The sequence below is a fragment of the Clupea harengus genome, chromosome 13 (assembly GCF_900700415.2).
Source record: "Clupea harengus chromosome 13, Ch_v2.0.2, whole genome shotgun sequence".
NCBI classification, from domain to species: domain Eukaryota; kingdom Metazoa; phylum Chordata; class Actinopteri; order Clupeiformes; family Clupeidae; genus Clupea; species Clupea harengus.
The window spans coordinates 2,525,509-2,552,164 of record NC_045164.1 but is presented as its reverse complement, the minus strand read 5'-3'; the positions used below and the strand labels follow the sequence as shown (position 1 = coordinate 2,552,164).

Here is a 26,656-nt window from a genome sequence, read left to right as displayed (position 1 = left end):
TCAGCTGCAGTTAGAGCAGTTCAAATGAGCCAGACTGATCCAAAATGCTCCATCTTCTCAGTTGCCTCTTTCGGTATGCTTTTGATGGAACTCTCTTAAGTTTATGCCAATGCACAGAGAATTGAGAGAGGGGAGGGGGGGCAGATGAAACTATCTCAGAATCAGTCATTAGCGAGGACTTAAGTCGTTGCCGTTCTGTTGATTCATGACACTTCTGACATGAGCGCGTCTCGGGGGCGTCTGACAAGATGAAGAGCGAGTGTGTGGAGGGTGTGACGCTGCAGTCATCCGTGCTGTCAGCTGATGCCGGCGATCACAGCCTGGAGGGCGCCGCCCTCTGAAGGGGTGATATCACTCATCAGTCCTCAGCCCTGCCCTGTGCATCAGCAATCAAAACAGCCAGTGTCATTTAGAATGGAGGCTCTCAGTAATGTTTGTGTGTGGATTTGTTTGTGAGTGGATGTGGTGTCCGCTTATGTTTGAGGTTCTGAGCTGTGAGCACTTTGCTTGTGTGTGTGAGCTTTTGTGTCTGTGTGTGTGTGTGTGTGTTTGTGTGTGTGTGCCCGTGATTGAGTGTGTTTTGTGTTTATGTTTGAGCTTTTGAGAGTGTTGGCCCGTTTGTATTTGTGTGTGCGCACGAGGGCGTGCGTGAGTGTCGGAGGCCTGTTAGTAACCTGAAAGTATCGGCGCATCAGGGGCTCTCCGTAATGAAATCGCTCAGGGCGTTGCACTTCAATAAATATTTTTAATACTAAGACGCCTCTAAACCCGACACGACCGCCGTGCTTTTCGCCATTCATCTTTATTACCCGCTTTTATTAATCTCGCCTTCTTTATTTAATTTCGCCGCTGTCCTACTGGCACACACAGATCCCCCTTCCCTACCGCACACAATGTCTCTGTCAGTGGGTGTTTATTTAGCCTAGCGATTACTGCCTCCTGTACTTGTGTGCACTCTCTGTCGTGTATGGCCCCCGTGTTTCGTTTTAAGTTTATCTTTTATTTACGCGTAATCATTGGAAATTGAAGGGGGAGATAAGCAGGGCAGTGTTTTTAAGTGGGATTAGCTGCAGCTTTTTTGTTTTTGCGTGGCTGCAGTGGGCTCCATGTGGAAACGGTTAGAAGAAAGGAACAGGCAGGGTTGGAGAACGTAGAGGAGAGTTCCTGCAGGGGATGAGGATATTAAAAAAAAAGAGCGAGAGAGAGAGAGAAGACTGAAATTGAGAAATGTGATATGTGGGGCTCCGTGGAAGGAAAAACAAAGTTATTTAAGCCTGCAGCCTTTCCTGTTATTAAAATAGTATCAAGGTTTTATTGAATTTAACATGTTTAGGGTAAAAGGACCATAAAGGTCTTATTTGGCCCAGGACTGGGAGAATTCATGTCAGTGACTTTTCAGAGCTTCCCCAGATAGAGATCTACACTTACATTAACATGCAAAACACAACTCCCCTTGTAAGTTAGTTTGAGTGTTAGTGTGAGTGTGTGTGTGTGTGTGTGTGTGTGTGTGTGTGTGTGTGTGTGTGTGTGTGTGTGTGTGTGTGTGTGTGTGTGTGTCTGTGTCTGTGTCTGTGTCTGTGTGTGTGTGTGTGTGTGTGTGTGTGTGTCTGCACACATGCGTGTGTATGTGTGTTGGTGTGTCTATTTAAGAACTCTATGTGTCTGAGTGTGTATGTCAGTAAGTCAAACTTTTTTCACTGCATTCAGTAATGTGCACTTAAGCAATATAACTTTGAGTTGTGTGGATGCATTGAAAGGCATTATTGATGGCACCCCTTTCTGCAACCCATTAGCCAGAATCCGTCTCCATCTAATAATCGCCGTAAATGTTATTTTCCAGTACATTTACTTCTCCGCCAAGTCAATTAGCAATGCAGCATTCAACCCTCCTTCTTTGATTCCCATTGAAAGTGCCTGAAAAGGTTGGTGTGACATCAGGAGTGTGAACATTTGTGTGTGGGGGGTGAGGGGGTGCAGTAGACACATCAGTAAGCCCCTACGGTCCTTTTTCCAAGAGCCAAGATGGTACAGTGGAAATATACTACTTTTATTTTTTATTTTACAGCTCGATTGTGGTTGCTAACCTACAGTATTTTGCAGATGGCTGCTGCCAACCTACAGTATTTTATTTGGCACTAGACCAGCTTTTCTTCAACCGCCGCTCTGTTATAGTCGACTGAAATATTAAGAGGTTTTAGTGACTGGCAAGTCCACAATTACAGGTTACAGGGTGATGTGCTATGATTCCATAAGTTCCATAAATTCACATGTGACTTTTTTCCATATGCCCTCATTTCCTTTAAGTATGCGATACTGTCAGTCTTCTCTGACATAAATGTCTGCCAGAGCTTTGATGGCTGGTACTGAAACGCAATGGTCCCTGGAGACGGCATGTCATTCTCTTTTTTATGAACCCATAACAGCACATGTGACCCTCGGAGACATGGGCTTGACAGCTTGGTCACTGGTATTATTCCACAGAATGTGTCTGCCCCACACCCCAGTTGTTCTCACCGCAAACCTTTTCACCTCGATCTTCCTTCATGTTTAGCCTCGTAATTGTGATTTTGTTGGTAACTGCTGCTTTAAAACAGGAAGTGCTTCATTAGGGAAAACATTACACGTGAAAGAAAATACACACCGCCTTCAAAGACAGTTGTTTGATCTTGCCCAAATAATGTTAGCTCATAACGTGTGCCTCCATAAAGTGATAAACTGGTATTTAAAATCCAGCCAACATCCCACCGATGTTTGCAAAAGGAAATTCCATGACACTAAAACAATAGAACGTTAAGCCTTCCCCCGGCAGCATCGTCTGCTGGGAAAATTGAAACGCCGCTCTCCTCGACGCAAAGGGTTAACCTGCAGAGAGGCAAAGCCCACGCCATTTTCTCTGAAATCGACACTGCCACTCGCAGACTCCAGCCTTCAGAACTGATCTGGCTGAACGAAAACACATGAGCAGCCAGCTGCTCATATTTAGAGAAATTTTGACCGCAATCCACTTCTGAGGACTTCGCTTCTGGACATCTCTCAAGATGCCTTCTCTCTCTCTCTTGATCCCGCTCATACAGTAGGGAGGCTAAAGGCCAGCTCTCATGTTAAGTGTGCAGGACGCGTCGTGGGGGTGGGAAGGGTAATGAGGATTCATCCCCTTGGTCCATTAGTGACCTGTTTTATCTGGCAGCTTTTCATGGTTATTTTCCCTTTATGACCCACATCACCCCAACACCCCCCCAACCCCCAGTATTGCGTGTGTTGTGCTTTAGGAGGTATTCAGACTAGTGTCTGTGCTCTCTTCCTGTCAGTGAATAGCCTCATGCTCACATGCCATCAGACTCAACTCTAAAACATATTCTTTGGATGAAATATGTTTAATGTCTAGGCTAAAAAAAGCCAGAAAAAAGGAACAAAACAGATTAGGCATAGTTAATGTGAAGACTAAGACATTTTTAAATCTTTTTTATTATATATTTTTTTACATATCAGATATAGTTTCTCTGCATTCTGTCATATTTAATTGTTTACATTTTTGGGGGTGTCATTCTATTCTAATCTATTTAATTCTATTCAACTTTCTCACTATTTTTATGAAAACCTATTAGCAACAGTTCATGTATTAACATGAAAGTCTGCTTATATTATTACATTTAACTGTACAAACTGTGAATTGCCTACAACATAATGTATTCGATGCATAGGCCATTTATAAGCACATAGAGCTACAAGCCTAGGATATGAATTGGCAACGGCTTGTTGTGGGAAAGTAATCTGTCCATTAGTGTGTGTGTTTCTGTGTGTATTTCTGTGTGTGGATGCTCTCAGCATGATTTATATATGATGGGGTCAGAGCGGTACCCCTTTGTGGCGTGTGGCGGCTTAATGAAGTTATGTATTAGCACCGCTCACCGAACCACAGGCAGACCCCCGTGCCCCCCCAGCCGGCCATCCATCTCCGGACAGCGGCGCTAATCAGTGCACTGGGACCATCTCCAGAGCCCCGGGCAGCCGTGTGGCCCTCTGCCCACCCGTGCTCCTCTCGTCCAGGTCCGGGGGGGTGCTGGCGGATGCAGGGCAAGGAAGGAACATATCCGTCGCCCGACTAGAGACCTGGATATGTCGGCGCAGACACACACACACACACACACACACACACACACACACAGAAAGAAAGACAGATAGACGAGCGAGGCTTAACAAACTCCTTGATGCTCAATCCCAGGTCCGAGGAGAGATGTGTTAGCGTGTTTCCTGCCTGTCCTAAAATGGCATCCGTGCTATACGGGGTGATTTTGTTTCTTCTCCTCCTATACATTTGTACGTTTGCAGTTTGATGTGTGGCACAAAAGCACTCTTGCTTTAAATTAGAAGTATCAGTTGAGGCAGAGCAATTTGATGTGCGTGAGGGATCTCAGCTCACAGTCCCCCATCCCCCTGACCCCCCCCGTTCCCATTTTTATGAGACCTGGTAAAAGACACTGTAAAGAGGGAGCATGCATGTACTTTATTAGGCAGGTAAGCCGATACAAGACCATAACCTCACGTATAGAAATTAGTCACCAAATCAAATGCTGTAAAGCCCATGATGAATGAAGCCTCTGGTTTCAACCCTGACCTCAGAAAAAGCACTTTGCGGGGACTTCTGGCTGTCTGCTTGGATTGAGAAGGTGAGGATGATCCCATCACATACATTCTCCCCATATCAGTCACACAAGCCAGGAGTCCTGACCGCAACGTGTGTGTGTGTGTGGAGGGGGTGAACAGCAGCTCATGCGATGGCTTTTTTATTACCTTTTAACGGATTATAATTATCCGCTAAGCGCTCTCTCTGCTGTCTCCCGCAGATGGACGCTGAGCCCTTGTCCACGAGCTGAAGGCCTCCCTACCTCTGTAGGTGGAGAGGTTTCCATCAGCATTTTCACAGGGGTCGCGCAATCGCAACTCCCCCCCCCCCCCCCCCCCCCCACACACACACATACAAACACACACACCTTTCCACGCTCTATCCAACACAGCCGCCGGGATCATCATAAAAGTCCCATGACAGCTGGCCAACCACTGATTTTTCTAACACACCGTAACCCGGGAAGTTTTCATGACGGCGTCTAAGGCACATCAGCTAAACACTTTGTAAATGTCTTTCAGATGTTTCTTTTTTCCCCTCCCACTAAACGTTGGCCCAGAGCGAGGTTTCTCTCCGGTTTGAAGCTCGCTGACTTTGACGTGTCAAATCTATGAGAGGATTTATTATTTCTAGAGGACAGATATATCAGCACAGTCATGTACACCGCTGTGCAGCTTTTGGTTGAAGGTTGACATGTGCTGTGCACTTTTTGAAAAGAAGCTTTGCGTTTGTCATTTGATCCCTTGTCTTCCTATCAGTCATTATTAAAGGAATAAATGGTAAATAAATAGTTCTTCAGGTAATAGTAGGATATTTCCTCAGTATAAATACATCTTTTTTTTTAAGTTTTAATGTTTTGCATTTTGTAGGGTAATATAAAGTACAGTATATTTTTTGATGTTCAAAGTTTGTTTTCCAATATTGTTGATTTAATTCCATGAGGCACTCGTGAGTGATTTCATACTCATTTGATAAGTATAGCTGTTTTGCATAGTGTGTTAATTAGACAGACAGATGCCAATTATTGGCTTTTTTTTTTTATGTTTGATGACATATTTCTGGATATAAGGTAGTCATTTTAGAAACCTAATTAAATATAACAGCAGTGTGCCTAGGTGCATAAAATGCCTGTAACAGCTCAAAAAAAGTAAATTAGAAATTCATAAAAGTACCCCAAAAATGGAGATGTTGAAGTCAGCGTGGCTCGTGAAAGGTCACCACCCCTCCTTAGCTGGGGCCTGCATTCCTGTCTCCCCCGTACCAGTGGAGGAAAAAAAAAAAACGGGGCTGAGACATTTCTTCATTCTGTAGCCGTGCTGTGATCCCCTGCTCTCGTCTCCTCCATTGTGTCTCTGTGATAAAAGAGATGACCCAGTCACTTCCTGGCCGCACAGCGTGGGCTGCACTGGGTAAGCTGTCAGTTGAACCGCCTGACCCGTCCAGCCTCTGCAAAAGCAGGAAGGGAAGTCTACTCCAGAGGCACATCCTGCCATCTGTCTCCATCCGACACCGCCGCCCACAGACGGGCACCGTGCAGGCTGCCACACGGCTGCCAGGGGCGCATTTTCCCCCCGGGCACAGAGCAGGTAAATACAGACCAGGGGCCAGGAGTCCTGGGAGCGAGTGTGTTCTGGTGCCATGCATAAATAGGGGTCTCAAAATTAATTTCGGAGCGCATTTGTCAAAAGGCTTGGAAGCACATGTAAAAGTGTGCTCATTCATGCTGTAGGTAGGCACATTTCATGAGCTGTCTGACGTGCCAGTTTTGTGTGTGTGTGTGTGTGTGTGTGTGTGTGTGTGTGTGTGTGTGTGTGTGTGTGTGTGTGTGTGTGTTTGTGTGCGTGTGTGTGTGTGTGAGAGAGAGAGAGAAAAAAAGAGAGAGAGTGAGTGAGTGAAGAGGCCTCTGATGCACATGTCCAAAGACGACAAGAGTAAAAATAGCAAAGGAAAATTCAGTGTTCACTGTGCCAGGAAATTAGCATTCAGCCTTGTCGTTGTCATGTCTTATAATGCCCATCGGTCATCCAGCCCGTTTACTTAACCTACTTAAGTCTGTCGAGAAACATCTTTTTTTCATCGCCCTAACCGGAATAGCTGCGCTGGCCATCCTCGGAGGAATTAACGATAGATTGGTGTGTAGTTGAGATCAGCGGATGAGATACCCAAAAACAAAACAGTTCTAAAGGCTACGGCGATAGCAAAATGAGCATCAGCTTTTGGGAAACAAGCACCCCCCCACCCCACACCCCCTCTCTGGTGCACATCAGGATGAAAGCAGGAGGGGATGAGAATGAGAACGAGCTGGATGGCCTTGGCCATCGTTTGTCTGGATTCAATAAAGAAGGGGGGAAATAGAATGAGAGGCTATGCTATCCCTTTTGGTCTGCTACACAGCAACCTTTCATTTCGCTGGGAGAAAAACCAGAGCTGCAAGGGCTCTATTCATCACCAAGGCTCTGACCCTGTGCTTGGCCACTCTTTGGGAGATACCCCTATTAATTACAGCCATTTTGCACTGCGGTGTCTTTGTCAAAAAAAATAAAAAATTCCACACCACCGCGGTTTACAAGAAGACCGTTTGAGACTACAGTGACAAGCCATATGAATAGTGTCCAACAACATGGTCCACATGTTCGAATGGCCCAACGGCTTTTCCCTCAGATTGTTTCGAATGGTCAGTGGCATGCCATTCAAACATAAAAGCCTGGTTTGATCTTGTGCCCATTTAAGTGGATTGGTGGAATGATAGCTTCAGGTCTTGCAGCAAATGTTTCATTACAAAACATCCCTTTCAAAAATCAGATTAAAGAGCAATCTGCTCTTAAAGCAGGTTTACAATTACATTGTCTGCTTTTAATCCGTCTATTCAGACATACTATAAATCAACATCAGAGCTTTATTGGCCACAGCCAGAATCTCAAATATAAGCAAACGTTTGTTGTCTGTAGGATTATTTTTATAGCTCTTGTTTCCTGGCTCTGGGTATCTGAAAGTCCATGTCATTCTTCAGGAATGTTGTGCATCTGTAAGGTACAGCCCAAGGCCGTTTTTCTATAATGGCGTACTTTCATTGTTTTGCCATGAAAGAGAAAGGAGAGGAAATTTGGGCGGTGGAGTGCAATTCACACACTAGAGGGACGGGATGGGGAGAGGGGAGTTTCCAGGTTTCCTTGTGTAGCTGTCGGTTCATCAGCTACCTCCGATTACCTTCTGGTAGTCCAGACAGTCTATACAACATCCCAATGGGATATTCTGTCATCCCTTCTCCCACTTCCAGCCCCTGCACCCAAAAAAGAGAAACAGAAGGCCAAGCTCAATAAGTCCACTGTCAGCTGTTTGTCAAGCTGTACTAATACAGTTGTTAATATCATTACCTTCATGTGGGAGGAAATGTCATTCGGATCAGGTGACGCCGCTTCGATGAAGAAATTGAAGAAATTTATGCAAAATAGCCTCAAGGTGTGTGTCTGAGAGTGGTCCATCCATTCTCTCAATTCGACAAGGCAACAAATCCCCATGCAATTTTAATACAGAGTGAACTGCAGACCCTCAGTTATAGTTTTTTCATTTTTTTTTTGTTTGTTTCTTTATTTCCATAATTTCTGCACAGACTGAGCCCCTCAGGCAACGCTCCATTGCCATCTTGAAGTTGTCTCACTATATTGCATCTTGCTTCCTCGTTGACCTTTCTGAGATCTTTCAGCGCTTTTGTTTTTGTGTGTACAACACAAACTCGCACTGAGCACTAACCGCGTACAAACTCCCTCTGCGGCGTGTGTTCGGCATGCCTGGCGGTGGTCGCGTCCGTCACAGGCAGGTCAGGAGGTCGCGGTGTTTCAGCGACTTGTCTTCACTCCTCTGGGTTGGCCCTCCCTTTTCCGGAAATGGCTTATCCCTGCTTTCAAAGGGCATGTCGTGTTCAGCTCTTCTCCCGCCTTTGATTGTCATGAACGTCTGACCCACCCGAGTGCAGCCACACACAAACACAAACACACCCTCGCTTTTAATAGAAGTAGCTTGGAAAATCACCACTCCCCCGAAACTCACAGGAAGAAAAGAAAAGAGGAAATCGTCTGGTATGCAGCACATTTAGTGGCTGGCTGCTCAGAGCCAATGCCTCACAGCTCTTGGCTCTTGGCTGTTGGCTCTTGGCTAAAGTGCTGAGTTGGAGTCCATGGGACTTTGAATAAGGGGTATGTTTGCCATGCTGCAGGAACGGGAGAACAACACGTGTAGCCCGGTGATAAATGTAGCTCTTTTAATACCTAAGCTTTGTAGGTCATTTCACAGAGAGGAGTGGGAACTCGTCCGGCCTTCTCTAGGAGCAAAGGAGGAGGAGGAGGGCGTGCATGCGTGTGCACACTGGCACTGTAAAAAGGCATGAGCACCAAATGTTGGAGGAGAGAGGACTTTGAAAAGGTCAAGGCGTGAGCGTGCAGAATGGTAATAAGGAAGTGTGCTTCCTGGAGTCACAGGGGTCAATGGGGGCTTTATTTCTTTCTAGATTGTTCACCCTGCGGCACTTCTATTGATACGTTTTAATCCTTGGCTATTATACAATGGGTCAAGTGTGTGAGCGTGTGTGTGTGTATGTGTGTGTGTGTGTGTTTCCTCTTTCTGCTGGTGAAATGAAAAGTGTACCCTGAAGGACTGAGATAGGCCTGGGCTTAAGTTTCCCAGCCGAGGCGTGTTCTGTATAAGTTGCCCTGTTCATGCATTGCAGTGATTGGGTTCAGTGGGAGACATACCACATGAGAACCTGCAGCTCGAATGTACGTATGCTCCCCGTCTTTATCTGTGGACATGGTGACCCACTTTGTCAAGAAAGCTCTCCGTGAAGACAGTACAACTGTGTCCACCTGGATTTGGTTAGGACACTGTGTGTGTGTGTGTGTGTGTGTGTGTGTGTGTGTGTGTGTGTGTGTGTGTGTGTGTGTGTGTGTGTGTGTGTGTGTGTGTGTGTGTGTGTGTGTGTGTGTGTGTGTGTGTGTGTGTGTGTGTGTGTGTGTGTGTGTGTGTGTGTGTGTGTGTGTGTGTGTGTGGAGTTAGACAGGCCTCATCCCCACACACCACCTTATTGTTCCCCAACTGAAACCTTCCCTCTTTCCTGCACTACCACCTCCTGCTCCTTTCCTCCAGGCTGCGTGCTGAAACCCTCTGTTTTAAGTGGCCGTTTGCCAGGTAAAGATGAATTACATTTAATTATTTAGCCACTGATGTATCAACAGGGGTTCTACTTATAGATCTCTGGGTATTAAGTTAGCCGGCAGTTTCCTCTCGGCGGATCTCCGCACTGGGGACTGGTGACGGAGTGTGTGTGTGTATGTATGACAGAGTGTGTGTGTGTTTGTGTGTGTGACGGAGAGTGTGCGTGCTTCTGCAGCACGCTCCCCCGCCGATGTCGTCCCAGCGCCAAGTGGCTTTTTCCACCGCTATTCTAATTAGTCCCTTGGTGAAGCCTTAACGCTGTGTATTTATCAAGAACATTAATTAGTATCCTGAGTACATACATTACTTTGAATATAGACGATGTCCCTGTTTATTATAGTTTTAACAACAGGATAGGGAGGGGGAGAGTATCGGAGTGGAGGAGCGCTCTCTTATCCCCTTACGTTAGTCATTTAGCGGCAGGGCTCGTACATCAAACTCCCTTTTCTTTGCCGCATGATCCCTTTTTTCCTCCCCCCGTCCCCTCCATCTTAGTTTTGCATCTCTTACATAAGTACATGGGTATTTGTTATTACTGTTATCAATTACTGGAGTCGTTGTTGTCGATAGCACTGTGCTGGGAGGTTTGGGGCCGGCCCCTCCTCTCCCTACTGAGTGATTGGCTCAGGGGATTTGGATGGGATTCTGACATGGGGGATTTTGTCAACACACCAAGAAGAACAGTTTTCCACCTGCAAAAGGGTTTGCAGAGAGAAAGAGAGAAGGGGACGGCATGCTGGGTGTCTGGAGGGTTGCGGTAGCTGGCTTGGTCGGAGAAATGCATTGGAAATGCTTGAGGAAATTGATTTTCTCTGCGAGACCAGGGCGGAGACACACTCGGCATTGATCAGTGTTCGCCGGATCGTCACCAAGTGTGGGGGAGACCGAGAGGGGAGGACAAGGCGGGAGACACACAGAGAGACGTTGCCATGAGGACGGTCCATCAATTGGACACAGATCACCTCAGCGCCTCAGGCTAATGGACCTCTGAACACACCATCCCCTCTTAGAAGAAATATTCGTCTCTCTCTCAACTCTCTCCCTGTCTCCTCCTCATGCATACGCTACTGCTTTAGCAACCACTCAGAGTCCTGTCTTAGCATTAAGTTGATCCTCTGATTAAGGCATTGAGATTGAGTGGGCTAACAAGGGAAGCAGTTTAGCTGCTACAAGAGGGGGCTATTTAGCTTCTACTGCACTTTCTAAAGGGGACACACAGATTATTGCAAGGTAGCAGGCTAGCGCTAGGGTGAGCAGGCCTGGTGTATAGAGGAAGCTGCTGTATAATCCTGTGACTTGGATCACAAAGAGCCAAAGGGGGAATGGAATGTGTTTCAGATGTCACTTCAAAAATAGGGCAATAGTGTTATAATAATAGTGTGTGTGTGTGTGTGTGTGTACGCGCACGCGCACGGTCATGTGTTTGTTTGTGATATATGCACTGCACCACCCGAGGCGTTTTTGGCATATGATTATGGCTATATTTTTCTTTCAGTCGGCCAAAAGAACCCTTCCCATGACCAGCTATGATATGAACAGCCATTAAAAACCTGTACAGAGACCTGAGAGCAGCTAATTAAATGTGCTGCCTCCATGTCCTTGAGGTGTTATTTGACTGCCATTATCGTTTGGCTCTATGTTATTAGTTCAGCGTCGCCTGACTCGTGCCGTTTTCATTTGGACACCTCTAGTGACTTCCTTGTTGCTCAAGGGGAGGATTTGAAAGGTGCTGTTTGTTTGTATGGGCTTGTGTTTGTGTGGGCGTCTAGGATGTGAGTGGGTGGCTGTCTGTGGCGATGTGCCTCCTCTGCTGTGAGGAAGACTTAAGAGCACATGTTTAATCCTTGAAGTGGCCCGTGCTCTTTGCTCGCATGTTATTCCTTGAAGTGGCCTTTGCTCGCCACGGCTACAGACTATGCTGCCTGGTGGGGCGGGGGCGGGGGGCGGGGGGGGGTTACATCAGAGAGGAAAGAAAGAGAGAGAGGAAGGAAGAAGAGGTGGAGGGGGATGCAAAGGGGGCGTCTGACACTAATAAAGATATATAGCAACGTCACGGAACAGGGGGCTGACGGAGACCTTGGAAGGTGTAAAAAATATATATATTTTCCTGTAGTCCCTCACCCCCCCATACACACACACACACACACACACACACACACACACACACACACACACACGCACGGACATTAATAACTACACCCACACCCTCTTCAAAAGCACACTGAGATCATTTTACCTGGGTGCTGCTGATCTTCCATACAGCTCAGCCCAGCCTGCCAGGGATAAATCAGCTGAACCGTGCCTCATAACGGCAGATCAGATCTCTGCTCAGCGGAGTAAGTGATGTCAAAAGGCACCTCTGTTTAATAACTAGCTGTGCCATTGTGATGTCAGCTGATGGAATAGCACTTTTTTTGTTCTCCCTCTCTCTGTCTTCATAAATTCTGTCCATTTTCCAAGGCCTCATTTCACTGGAACGTATATCCTCCACGTCCTACTCAATACTTGTCAAAACTCTGAGCTGGTAAAATGTCTGCAGGTAACTGGGAAGTGGCAAATGTTCATAATTTTGTCACCCCCCCCCCCCCCCCCCCCCCCACACACACACACACACACACACACACACACACACACACACACACACACATACATACACAGACACACTGTGCTATTTGTGCCTCATGATTAGCTGTGAAAAACAATAAGAAGGTGAGAACAAAACAAGGTCTCGCTGAACAGTGTATGTTAAATAATGCATTTTTGTTAATTAGGAGCGATGCAAATAGGACCATGCTGAGTTGAATAAAGTTGGTGTGAAAATGAAGCGCCTAAACTGCAAGAGAGGTGCAACCGTAACTGGAAAAGAACAAAAAGCCAGCGTGGGCAGGCACATTGCTGGCCTAGCACGACCAGTGTCTCTACGCACCTTAGGCTATAAAGGGGGGAAAAAAAGTGAAGCACACCACAGGGAGAGCATATTTGAGGTGATCTGGGTAATTTTCTAAAGTCGTTGCGTTCGCTGTGATTAAAGGCTCTGATGGCAGCGAAGATGGTTTTGTCATCAGCAATGACTTCATCAGGATTTCCAGAAGACCCATAAACTGAAACTCTCCCTTTAATTCCCCTTAAATGGACGCTTCCATGGGGGAGTGGGGTTGGGCAGGTGGGCCGATATTTACGACCCGGTTTGTCCCGCAGCACTCTCGCCACCAGGGACCGTGACCCACTTCTCACTCCAAATGACTTTGGCCCCTTCCTTCGGGGAGCCAGAAAACAAACACAGCTTTAATGAAACACTTAGCTCCGTTTACACACCGAACTCGGACTGTATTATACTTAGGTGGTTAGACCAGAGACTGCCCGGAGCATAACGGTTATTACTTCAGGGTGCATATCAAATGTGAGCTTCCATTTCTAGAGCCGTAAAAGAATCACGACAAAGAATAACAATAATAAAAGGGGGTTGCAAGGCAGCAGATTTACCCGTGGATTCATGTGAATGGAATTGTGTTTGATGAGTTCGCGGTTACCCCGGCTGAATTAGGCTGCGAGAGGCAGGCACATATGGCCAGCCCCTACGGCGAGCGGAGGGAAATGATTAGCATTCCGGCGCGAGGACAGATCGTGTGTGTGTGTGTGTGTGTGTGTGTGTGTGTGTGTGGCAACGCCACACATTCCGCCACCCCAGTCTGCCATTCCTCTTCATTACTGGCACTCACACACACACACACACACACACACTCACACACGCCTGGCACCCTCACTGAGATACCGCTTCAGGAGTCAGGGCCAAGGTAACGCAGGAGCCCAGAACGTCAGTGCTGTTTAAGAGACAGACTCTCTGCTTCTCTCTGGCCGCCATCTTGTTTTCTGCTTCTGTGCCTCCCTTCTGAGTGCATCTCTCTCTCTCTCTCTCCCTCTCTCTCTCTCCTCTTCACTTTGAGTGCATCTCTCATTCTCTTTTCTACTTTGACTGCATCTCTCTCTCTCCCTCTCTCTGTCTTATCCACTTTGAGTGTCTCTCTCTTTCTCTCTCACTCGCATGGCTTGCCATGGGGGCCTGTGTGTCCAGGTCATTTTCTGACAGCTGACACCCGTGTGCCCTTATCAGTGCCATAGTCGTGCTGCGGCCGTCTTATGAGTGGAGAATGCAGAGGACATGTTCATCGGGGCGGGTGGGGGAACTGATTCTGAATGCAGCCAAGGCAATAACTCCACAGGCAGGCCGCAATTGGATTCACATTGCCCTGGCGCGAGCCCCTGGTCCCGCTGGCTCGATGCACGTCTTTTAAATCACCACACACATTTCTGCAACATTGGGAGCCCCACAGGAACATCTAATGATCCAGCGAGAACAGCGCGATAAACACCAGTCACCGAGAGCTTTATAAGATTCACCACTGCTGCGCTGGCATGAGTTTTTGAACTTGTAGGCAGTTTGCGGCCATGCCTGCCACAAAGATATGTAGCCACGCAAATAAACATTTATTGTCCAGTGGCCTTTGGTAGAGTTGACTTAATACACAGCCTATAATCTCCTAGTAGCTTACTCATTTTCCTCCTTTCTCAGTAGCCATGGTGCCTAAAGAGCTTTTCGCAGCCATGCTTTACTTTAAGTGTCCATTCAGATGTGGACTGGAAGTGCAACTTCTTAAAAACTTAATTAAACTAGTAGTACCCATTGGGTATTAAGTGAGTAGTAATTTCTCCTGCAGTTGCAAAATGTCATGCAGACACCTGGGAGAGAGCTTGATAAGACTTTACTGTAGGAGCAAAGTTTTACTGTTTTCCCTTTTCCCTGCACCATCACAACAGATAAGCTGCCCGCCAGGCGCCGGCTGGGATTCAGACACACTGCCAGTCCCGGAGAGAGCGGGGGTGATCAAGGGTCTCACAACCTCTTTTGTGTTTCCCATTACGAGAAGCATTTAGCGAGGAAACTCTGTAACACACCTGAACACACACCTACTCATCTGAGTAGTCATTTAAGATCAGCTCGCTGGTGTAACTCTGCTTTCAAAAGTAAGTGCAAGGTTGTGAGTCAGAGCCCAATTATCCTGCACAGTTCTCTGGACACCTACCGTCCGGAACAGCAAAGCAAAGCAAAGCAAGGCAAGGCAAAGCTGCCCTGGAAGAACACTTACAAAAAGTCACATCAAAAAAGCCTCACTGCTCTCGGATGTTCACATAGTACACTCGCTCTCATTAACCACAGTCTGAACCACAGTCCGCTTTAGATACTTATACATCTCAGACTTTCCCATCATTGTTGTTTTTTTTAGACTCTTCCTCATACTCTTGTCTCTGCTGTCTCCTTGTCCATGGACGCCACAGTAAGTCATCCGAAACAACAGCTCAAGGCCACTAGCTGGCACGAGCTTACTGGCTTTATCACGCCATCACATCAGCCGCCCCCCCCACAGGCGTCCACGCTCAGCTGCGTATCGTACGTACACCTCAGTGTGAGATCCTCTCTGGTAAACGCCCGGGGGGGCCAGATGGTTCCTGTGTGAGAGGGGCACCCGGGAGAGCAGCAGCATCACAAACCCTGTGATCCTGCAGTAGAGGCTTAGCGAGTATAACAATATGTAGTATACATTATTGATTATGAAATATACTTTTAGTCCTCCTTGTGATTTTATTATCTGCCCCAACATATTTTCTCGGTTTCTCACTTTCTCTGTCACTGACTTGTTGTTGAACCCACTTGCCTTCAGGTTTTTTTTTTTTTTCTGGTTTTTTTTATATTTCATTTTGTTTTGCTGTGACAAATAGACAGAATGGCAATCCATTCCCAGATGCTCACTTCTGTGCCCACCAAGTCATATCCGCCCAAACAGAGCGCACTGAGCGAACACATAAAACATAGTACTGCTGGGAATTTGCTTTCAGAACGCTGCATGTGTGTGAGAGCTTGTGTGCGTGCGTGTGTGTGTGTGTGCGTGTGTGTGTGTGTGTTCGTGTTCATATGCGTGTGTGCGCTTATTGTATCTCCTCTGTTTCTCTCAGTGACATCCCTGTCCCCTGCTGTGTTTTCCCAGTAGGAAGCAAGATCACCGAGTCCTAAAGACTTACTCTCAGCACTCAGGTGTATTTCAGCATCCACCTTAACTCTGCTCCCCCCCACCCCCCGCCTCCTAGCACACATACACCCTCATTCATCAGTTGGCTGGCTCAAATGTAATCATTTCAGCCATGGGGGAGTCCAATGCCTGTCTAATCAGGAGCGAACCTCAGAATTGACTCTTGTCGGTCTCATCAGCTGAGTCTTTGCTGTTTTTGAAGAAAGGCTTCAGCTGGGCTCAGCTGCAAAGACACAAAGGTTTCACAGAGACAGCTTTGTTTCACAAGTACAGATTTTGAATGGGTGTATTTTAATTGTGTGTATGAGTGTTTATCCTCATTGTTATTTATTCGAGACGGAAATAAAGCTATGTGATAGCTTTAGGGCTACAGTATGAACTGTACTGTATTGTATGTATGTGTTCTTTATATTCACGCCAATATGCAAGTGTGTGTGTGTGTGTGTGTGTGTGTGTGTGTTTTTGTGTGTGTGTGTGTGTGTTTGTGTATGTGTATGTGCATATGTTTGGTGTGTGATTAAATACCAGCGGGTCCCAGCTCCTTCTGTGGTGAGTGAGAGGGACACTCGGTGCCCCCTGTATCTGGCACGGCCGCTGGATCACTCATGCAGTATTGATGCCCTCCTCGTGCCGCTGGCACCCACACTCTGGGCAAGATGGAGAGTGTGCCCGCGCTACCCACAGGCTGGGAGTCAGACTTGCTGAGCTTGGCTCATTACCCCTTTCACTCTCTGACACTGCAGCACAGCGTTACTCTTTAGAATCATCTTCCTGTTATCAGATACTCGCTCTCTCTCATCCTGTCTTCTGTCTCTCCCTCGCTTTCTCTCTTCTCACCTCATTCATTCTCTTCTCTCTCCTCTATATCTCTCTCACTTCTCTATCTCTCTTCCTCATCTCACTCTCTTTCTCCCTCTCTCTCTCCCTCCCTCACTCTCTCTTCTTCTCTTTTCTCTCCTTCTTCCTTTCCTCTCTCTATTTTACCCCCTCACAACCACCACCCACCCTCTCTCCCCTGCCCCCTTATAATGGGACAAGCCCTGGCTTTTCATCATTGTAATTACTGGCCAACACCACATCCTGACGATTCACTCCTCTGGATCAATACGCTATTGGTTACATGTTCACATTACTCCGATGCATGTGCCCATTACATTATCTTAATGCTCTCATAGCGCACGTTTTGTCAATACTTTCCACAGCAGAGGAGCTGATGGGGCCTCCCAGAAGAAATCACGCCTTACTCAAATGCTTTAACCACATATTTCTTTGGAGGAGCAATTATTTTATTATTGTCAAAGCCAATGATCTATTAATGTCTCATTGGGAGTGGGAGAAAGGATGGTTTTGTGCCATACTTGGCTTCCATTTTCTGCTATTTATTGCAATTACCGTCAAGTGGATTGCATTTTACTAGTAAGATAAGTTGAGTCAATAGGAGACGTTGTCATTCAATGCGGGCGCTGCATGTGCACATGTTATCCTGAGTGCTGCTCGTCTCATAAAAGGATCTTTAACGCCCTCATTGCTGTTTGAACTGTAAACACAGTCATGCTTTTGCAACAACAGCTTTTTTGTAGTTTGCTAATTCAGTTCACCAAGTTAGATGTTGTGAAGAGCACATTTCTGAGAATCCAATCTCCATTTACATACAGAAAGATCAGCCCTTATCCCTGGGTGCCTGATGAAAATAATTGAAGACTACTGCCGTGGTGTTGTTGCTGCCATTGTTGTTGTCTTTTTATGACTATTATTATTTCTCCTAATCTATATGGAATTAACTGAGCTGTGCACCATTTACAATGTTAACACATCTATTTAGTCACACTTTGCTAAGCATCCATGGGGGGAAAGAGTGCATCTGCATCCTGCAGCTCTCATCCTCTCTTTAGCGGCGCTCATAATCGCTCACAGACTTGTGTCGGCATGAGCCTCTCCCGACACTCGCTGCGTGCATCTCTCAGGCACTTCAGTTTGGAGAAGGGAGGCGCTCTGGATGTTTCCCCCGCTCGCTTTTTTATGTTTGCTGTTTGTTCATTTATTTATTTATTTTTACAGATGTGTGCTTCCTTAAAGGATTTTGTCAGCCGCTGCTTTGATGTATAGATCCCGGCGTTTTGTTCAAAGGCCTGACCTTTTCTGCCCCCACCCCAACACACACACACACTCTCTTTCCCCTCTCCCCAGTCTCTGAAATGTTAATTTTAGTAGCAGGGCCGAGCACTTTCCCCTAGACCACTAGACCTCCACACTCACCACCACCACCAGTCTTCTCCTCTCCTTTCTCCTACTCTCCTCTCTCCTACTCTCCTCTACTTTCTCCTCTCCTCTCCTCTCCTCTCCTCTCCTTCACCTGAAGACTGCCTTCCAGCAGACTGGGTCAGTCAATGTCACACTGACCAGCCGACCTGAGGTTCACTGCTCCACTCCGGTGGCTGTTTGCAGATGCGGCTGTCACCTGTCAGTCACTTTGGCACTTTCCCCCTGCAGCCAATGGCCAACTAGCGGCACACAGAGGTCAAGCTCTGCCATTGATCATCTATGCCGAGGCATGAGCTGGTGGATACACACACACACTCACACAAATACAAATACAAATACACACCTTTGCACAGACACACACACACACCCTCTCTCAGTCTCAGAGGAAAATAACTCAATTAAGCATGGTCTCCTTAGAAGATGGATTTTCGTTTCCTTGACAGGGTGAAATAATCAAGTTTTAGCAGTTATTGTGCATGTTTCCTGAAGTCTGAAGTGGGAGGAAGAGAGTACTCTTCCCCTCACTCCCCTCCAAACCTTAGAAAAAGAGAGAGGGCGCAAGTGTGCAAGCTGGAATGGTAGCTAATGATTGGTGAATATAACCCAAGGGCAGTAAGGACCACTCAGGAATATTAAACTGTACTGTGCTCTTTCATTCAGCCCTACGCCTGTAATCATGGCTTGGCTTGTCAGTACAGGAGAGGCCTTAGCCAAGGTTAGACTGAGGGGAATGTGCGGGTTAGTTAATCACCTCTGCCTGGACCTTACCTTGGAATGCAAAGCTTTGGAGAATTTGTCTGAAATGTCCAGGGCTGAATGTAATTTTCTCCCCTGCTGATCAGGCACCCGCAGAACATCAATCATCATACATCAATTTGAGTCCTATATCATCATTACCAATCCTATTATAGCTGTCTTTTAATATAGGCTCCTCCTCAGTTTATATAGGACTCCCTACAGTCTTTGCTGGCGAAGATCAAAGCGTCAGTATCTCAATGTTTTTGTGTGTGAGAGCATATGGGTTTGTGTACATACACAAATGTCTTGTCTTTCCAACCTTGTTTATTCTCATGCGTTGCCATCATCTGTGTGTGTGTGTGTGTGTGTGGCTTGTCTGTTCCATTGGCTGCCAGGCCTCTTTAATTAGTGTCCATTCATGCGCTGTAAGGCTCAGGTGTGTGTAATTACACTGCTAATAAGGGCTGGTAACTCTTCACCTGCCTCTCTCTGTCTCCCCCCGCGCTCCAGGCCTGTGATGCCGCTAAACACTAACACACACGCTAACACACACTTCCCCTCTGTGTCTCATCCAGCCTCCCCTTTACCGGGATCAGCGACCTATTTGAACCCCTGACCCCCTGCGTGATCGATCCCCTTTGACCCCATGGCTCTCTGGGCTCGAGGAGAGCCGCTGTATTCCTCTCCAAAGGCGACTGTCTCGCATTGATTACGTTGATTTTTCAAACTGCACCAAATGCGTGGTTTCATTTGGTCCTTGATGAAACCCCTGCATTGACCCCCCCTAGTGACTTTGAGTATTGTGAAAGAATATCCTTTATCTGCACTTGCGCGCCCTGGGAATTGAATCCGTGACCTCGGCATTCCAGGTGCCCTTCGCTCTCGGTTGACCTTCAGGATCGCCTGATGGATTCCACAAGCCCACTGTTCAGTAGGTACTACACATAACCTAGAGCAGGTCCCCCTCTTAGTCATATGGTGCTGCTCAGCATCCCTTGGCTGGATCTTTAAGCTAATCCAGGTGCAGTCCTGCTTAGAAAAAAAACAAATCGCGTATGGGCAACGTGTCCTTTTTATTGCCAGTGACAGGAACAAGACGGAAACACCAGTAACAAAGTGTGCGTGCAAACTTCGCCCATCTGATATTTCTGGCAATGTCCCCATGTAATTATGAGCACGGGTGCCCTGCGATGACAGATCATCTGTTAGCTGCTGGTGGAGAGAACGACACGGCACCTGGTGGGAGCTCAGTCACTGGTGCTGGCCCAGAGATGCCGTCCCAGTGCCAATCCGCCCGCCCAGCCCGACCGCCTGCCTGCCTGCTCACCTCCCCGCCCGCCCGCCCGCCTGCCTGCCTGCTCACCCCTCCCGCCCCAGCGTCATACAGTCACGGCAGCACCGTTAAAGACTCCACGAATAAATAAATAAGTAGATCATGAGAAAAATAAATAAGTAATGGCCATGTTCCATTGCTGTCCCAAATGTCATGCTAATATGTGTTAGCATTGCAGCTAGTCAGGGCACTAGAACTTCCAGCATTAGCACTTTAATTAGTTCCTGTCCTGAGATGGATCCTGAGCAGTGGTTGGAGGCGCTGTTTGGGAAATTGATATGCTGCATGCGTTTTGACATACATGGGCGCTGCAGTTTTTGACATCTTCATGGTGTCTGGGCATTATGTGTGAGGCAAAAAAAGTACAGCTTGACCGACGTTGGGAGAAGGGAAGGTTTTTAATTGTCCTATTGTGCTGGAAAACACAGTGAATAATTTCCCCCTCATGAGCTTTCCCTCACACCAGCCAGCCAGCCTTTTCCCTCCCACTTCAGAAATGGGCCCTTTGCCCTGAACGTTACTCTGGGATCGCACATTTCCAGGCAGCGCCCCCCCCACCCCCCACCCCCCAACCACTGGCGAGCAGGGACCCAATCATCTCACTCCCTCCCCTTGGCAACGGCCCTTCAATCAGAGATGAGTAATGGCAGGGCCGGGCCGGCGTGCAGCGATCCCAGCTTTCTAATTACTCTTTCATTAACTCTCTCAACCTTGGCTTCGGCAGGGTTTCTGCCGGCTGCCGCTTCGCTGGGGCTCCCCCCACCCACCCACCCACCCGCACGCTCAGTCGACGTTGGGTCCAGGGCTTTATCAGTGGCCTGCTCCCAGCATACCTTTATAAACGCTCTCTAACAAGCCCAGTGTCTCTGTGTGGAGAGCGCACTGGGCACTTTTTAAAAGACCTGTAAATAAATTAAATGAAAAGATTACCTCTCGGTAGAGAGAAGCAGGGCTTGTTGTACATCCACACGGGTCTCTGTTAAATTGGGCTGCCGAGATTGAACGTACAGCATGTGAAGGTTGACAAGACTGTATTGAGAGTTTAATACTGTGTCTGTAAAATGTCTTGACGTAGCACATAGTGGTGCTTATGAGGAAAAGCTAAGCGCTAGGCTCAGGGGTTTTACAGGAGCTTTTTTTTTGCCATCACAGAATGTCTAGCTTAACGGTGCAATATTGCACTCCTTGTAAAGCAGAACTCATAACACTTGGAAGATGCTGCATGTGTAAACATTGATCTGCCGTGTCAAAATAAACAGGATAGCTGTAAATATGTTTAATGGGCTCCACCACACACGACACCAGTAGACGCTGATCGATGACTACTGCACCACACCGGCATCTCTGTAGCATGGGGAAAAAATGAACACGAAATGTGTTTTTAGGTGGGTAGTATTTGAAAATGTATGCTAATGTATTCATGTACCATATAATAATTCAATTCATTTATACATATATATCACTATTATATGCTGTAAAGCATATTTCTAAAAGGCTGCAAAAATATTTCATTTAATATCTATGATTGGCCTTGGGCCCAGGACAAGCACAGAATGTGTAGAGAAAACCAGCACAAAGAATTGCCCTCCCTCCCCACTCTATTGCCCTGCCTTCATGCCTTCTCCCCCATCCCAGGTGTTGTGGAGAGTGTGATGTTGGGGTGAGTACCGGCCCTCTGAGCCCAGCGCTACCTCACCTCCTCTCTCATGCACCGTGCGCCCCAGGAGTCCGCCTGTCCTTTAATGATCTACATAAAAGCAGAGCAAATCCCAGCACGACGCTTCAGATGTGTCTGTGTGTGTGTGTTTATGTGTGTGCCTGAGTTCTGTCTCCCTTTGTGTACACCTTTCCAGTGTGCCTCTCTCTGTATGTGTGAGTGGATGAGTATGTTTGTGAGTGTTGCCAGTTTTGTGTGTGTGTGTGTGTGTGTGTGTGTGTGTGTGTGTGTGTGTGTGTGTGTGTGTGTGTGTGTGTGTGTGTGTGTGTGTGTGTGTGTGTGTGTGTGCGCGTGCCTCTATCTCCCTTTGCGTACATCTTTCCAGTGTGCCTGTCTCAGTCTGTGTGTGTGTGTCAGTATGTGTGTGTTTACACATGAAGGAGAAGGTGGTGTGCCTTGGGGTGCCGTGCTTGTGTTTGCGTTTGTATTTGTGTTGTGTCTCTGCGACTCCACGCGAGACGTAAACACATGATCTCAGCGGGCTCCCCCTTGTTAAGGAGGGAGGGAAAATAAGCAGAACAGAGTGAGCATGTGGGAGTCTCCCAGGGCTCGGCTGGCCTGCTCCCGTCTGCGTGGGACTCGCAGGTAAAGCAGCGCAGCACCAACTTATCCCTTCTCCTGCCACCAATAAGCTCAACAGCCTGTCGCTGCGCCTACAGACTTCAAAGCCCTCGTAAAGCCGCCTTGCATTCTCCACCGGGTCAAGGAGGAGGTGAGGGAGAGAAAATTAAAGTTTTACAAACAAAGACCTGACTGCTCTAACACCTCCTCACACACACACACACACACACACACACACACACACACACACACCTCTGGGACATATTACAAAAATAAAAATGTTGCACTCTACGGTCACCCCTTGACATTTTGCTCCAAAGGGCAGGTTATAAACTATTAATACACAGCGGTGTGTTCGGACGCCCCGAAGGGGAGCCTGCCTGTAAGAAAGAAGTCCTCATGTGCCGCAGTGGTGGCTGAGGCTGAAGGGGCCAGATCCTCCCACAAGGGAATCAGAGCTTCTCAGCCGCATCCTTCGCCCAGAATACCTCCACCTCCTCCTCCTCTATTAGGGGACAATGGGGAGAAGGCCATTACATGGTGATGTTGGAATATTGCAATAGTCAGTGGAGCGATTATCTGCCATCCCCACTGCGTGACATATCCTCCTCAGCAGGGGAAGCTGGTATACCTAGGGCAGTGTGCAAAAATGGAGAAAGACAGGGAGAGCCGAGAGAGAGAGAGAGAGACTCAAAAGAGCAGGAGTAGTTGAGAACCGTAATCGTTGATAGGGAGAAACAGCCACAGGGTTGTGGTCTAGTTTACACTCAACATGGTTTGGTTTGTTTACCTGTCAACTCGATCCTTTCTTCCCTCGCAGCGAACAGCGTGTGTTGCATGGAGATGATTTGAGGATATGGTGCATGAGGTTACATCCAACCTCTGAATGCTCTGAGAAAATGGGACCTCTGCACTTTATAATTATCTCAGAAACAAGCAAATGGCAGGATTTTCCATTGTGTGAGCCAACTGTATTTCAGGATGGGTGTACATGTGCGTTGGGTTTCATAAAAACATTTTCTCCAATTAAATAAGGACAAAAACAGAGATTATTGTGTTTGGCAACAAAGGGAAAAGAATTGGTAAACACCTCGACTCTCAGGCTCTAAAACCAAAGTCTGAAATCTTGGCATTCTAAAAGACTCAGATCTCACTTTCACCAGCCATATCAAAGCAATGACCAAAACAGCTTAAAAAAAGTATAAGAATAAGGACTTGGTAAACATCAATGCTTTTACTTTTGGTAGGGTGGACTTCTCTAATTATCTCTTAACTGGACTTCCCAAAAAGACCATTAAACAGTTGCAGCTAATTCCAAATACTGCTGCTAGAGTTTTATCCAGGAATGAGCATAAATCCAGGTTCAAAACATTTCTCTCTTCGTGTGCCTGTTTTCAATTCACTCTGCACTTTACTTTTAATTGAATTATATTACTGTGTACTGTCTTAATATAACTTAACTATATATTTGTTCTTTTAATTACTACTTTATGTACTTTGCATTTTCTTGCATCTTTAATTATATTTTTAACATTTTTATCTTTTATTGTTGTGCACTCTTAAGCACTTTGTCTTTATTTTTCCCATATAAACAAACATGCCTTGCCTTAAGCCTCAGTGGAATCCAAAAAGAGGGAGCGAGAGACAGAGAGGGGGCTAGAGAGGGGGGGACCCTGGAATAGTTGCTTTTATCACTCTCCTCCCCATGCTGGGGTGTCAGAGGTGAAACCTGCAACTGATTCCTCAGGCCCTCGAGTATATGCAGGAGATTTGGTTTCTTTGTGATCCGCTACGTGGTGACGCCATCTGTGAAAGTCTTCACAGGGATTGGGGAGCAGGGGGAGGAAGGTGTTCCTTGGGTGGTCTTGAATGAGGAATTAACTAATTGGTTTACTAATCTGCACTTAGGGTATGCTTTCCCTCTTGAACTAGCAAGTCAAATGTAACATATTATAATGTAGTGTTTCGGGCTGGGTGCTAGGTCCAAAGTATATGCTAGGTTGTTTTGTGGTCAGTGCGATGGCTTTCAAGGCCAAACTGAGAATATCAATGTGTGATTAATGAGTTTTCCATCAGAGGCTCATACATCATGAATGAACAGGTTTTCAAGGGAATGTCACGGATATGAAGGCTGTTATTTTGTTTTGTTTGAAATCTCAATCGTATGCATGAAGGTTGATGTTGAAAAGCAGACAGCGAACCTAGAATCTGCAAATACTATTATGGCTGCAATATGAATTGATGGGGCATTAGACGGTGGTTTAAGATGTCAAAATAAAATCGATTGACCTTGGGGTTATTTTACTGAATTCTTGTTCTTTTTCACTGGAGACCGTGTGCTGTTTTAATTATGAAAATCCTCCTCTCCTTCTTTGCGTAGGTGGACCGTGTCATATTCTGCGTTTTCCTGGAAACGGATTACAAGATCTACAAAGACAAGATGGCTGAGTTCTTCTCACAAGGTAATATTGCTCAACCCTGAATTCTGATTCCAATAACCCGTGCATGCCAAGTCTCCTGGGGTGTTGTGCTTCCGGCAGACAGATTTGTTTGGGAGGCCGTGAACATGTTGGCATGAGGTGATAGAAGGGTCAGCTCAGAAGCACTGTCACTATATACCGTGTGTCTTCCCTCAGCCTAATGCCTCAATGCTTCTCTTACTTCATCACAAGTTCACCTTTTGACCACGGACCGTTACTCTGCAGCGGAAATTATTAAGGAATTTGTTTGTTTGTTTGTTTGTCAGTGACCTACTTCAGATTCTCATCCATCTGTCACACTGCATGCGCTGCTTTTTACACAAGTGTCAGTCGAAAAAATCCAATTCCCTTACACTCTACCACCCTTTTTGCACCTGAAAAGCTGTCAAGGCGCGAGTGTGTGAATGTCACTAAACCACCGCTTTCAAGCGGTATAAACTACGCACTCAAGCGAGCCCAGTCCACCTGTGGAGCAGCATTGAACTCTGCATTAACCCAGAAGCTGCCACAGCGTTCCAGGTGTAGAGACCTCCGTGTTGCTCCTACTGTACCTGGCACTCCTGGGGGACACTGAGGCCCCGATGTACAGACCTCCGTGTTGCTCCTACTGTACCTGGCACTCAAGGGCCCCGATGTAGTAGGGGTTACACAGAGTACTGGAGTATTTGAGTAATCGAGCAGCTAGATCAAATTCTCGTTTTTCTACATTAACATTGAGTAATTGTTAATCACATGATGCTAGAGTAAGAATTGAAAATGGTTCAGTTTCTCACCATTGGTCTTTGTTAGCATTGACTACATTGAGCATACTGCTGTGTTTGGAGTCATGGGTGAAGCAGGTTTTGGAGGGAGTTGAGAGCAGAGAAGAAGAGTTGATGAGTGTAAGAGTGTTTTGGATGGCGCTGGAGAAGTAAATTGTTCACACTTTCGAAACTCGTCTGAAATTATTGCCTATACCATGTAATAACCCCCTGACGATCTCAAGTTTTACACTAGCTCTTGCACGCACTCAGTTTTCAGTTAGAGGATGATGACAGTAGAAATCAATAGTTTGAAAGTTCTTTGATAGACCAGACAGTCGTTGTGATAGATTAAATGTGCTGCAGTTGTGAGTTGGGGACGGGTTTCTCCAGGATGGCTCATGTCTGATGTAATGGACTAGGTCACTACACTAACATGGCTAAACGAATTAAAAAAGAATTAGTTAAAAAATATTAGTTAAAAATAATTAGTTAAATTAGTTAATTTTGTTAAAAGATAGAACAAGCAAATATGATTAATTTAAATGTTAACCGGTTGGGCTTACTAATGATGACAAGATTTCACAGAATTTGCTAAAAACTAGCTGCGATATCTATACTCAACGATATTTAAATATAAACGCACTTGAAAAGAAAAAAACACTTTGTTGACTGAATGTTCTATCTTGGTTGCTCCTGCTGTACCTGGCACTCCTGGGAACACTCAGAGGCCCTAGCTTATTCAGAAGACCAAATGCTCTCATTCTGGCTTCGTCCGCCCGGCAGTAACAGCGTCAGGCCTGCCTCCACCTCACGGTGGACGGGATTAGTGCACTGTCATTCAGGGTGATTGGTGAGGGTGTAATGGAAGCCGCCAGTGAAAGTGACCGGCACACACTCAAGAAGGCTT

At 46.5% G+C, this 26,656-nt stretch overlaps 1 protein-coding gene across 3 annotated transcripts in view; it reads left to right on the top strand.

Annotated features, from left to right (window-relative positions):
- The window catches only part of macrod2 (mono-ADP ribosylhydrolase 2), a 455,835-nt gene that overhangs the window by 387,561 nt on the left and 41,618 nt on the right, over positions 1 to 26,656 (top strand). For all 3 annotated transcript variants that reach the window (XM_031579216.2, XM_012829891.3, XM_031579217.2), the window contains exon 9: positions 24,907 to 24,988. In XM_031579216.2, the coding sequence (XP_031435076.1) occupies positions 24,907 to 24,988 (82 nt within the window). The remainder of the gene's footprint in view (positions 1 to 24,906; positions 24,989 to 26,656) is intronic.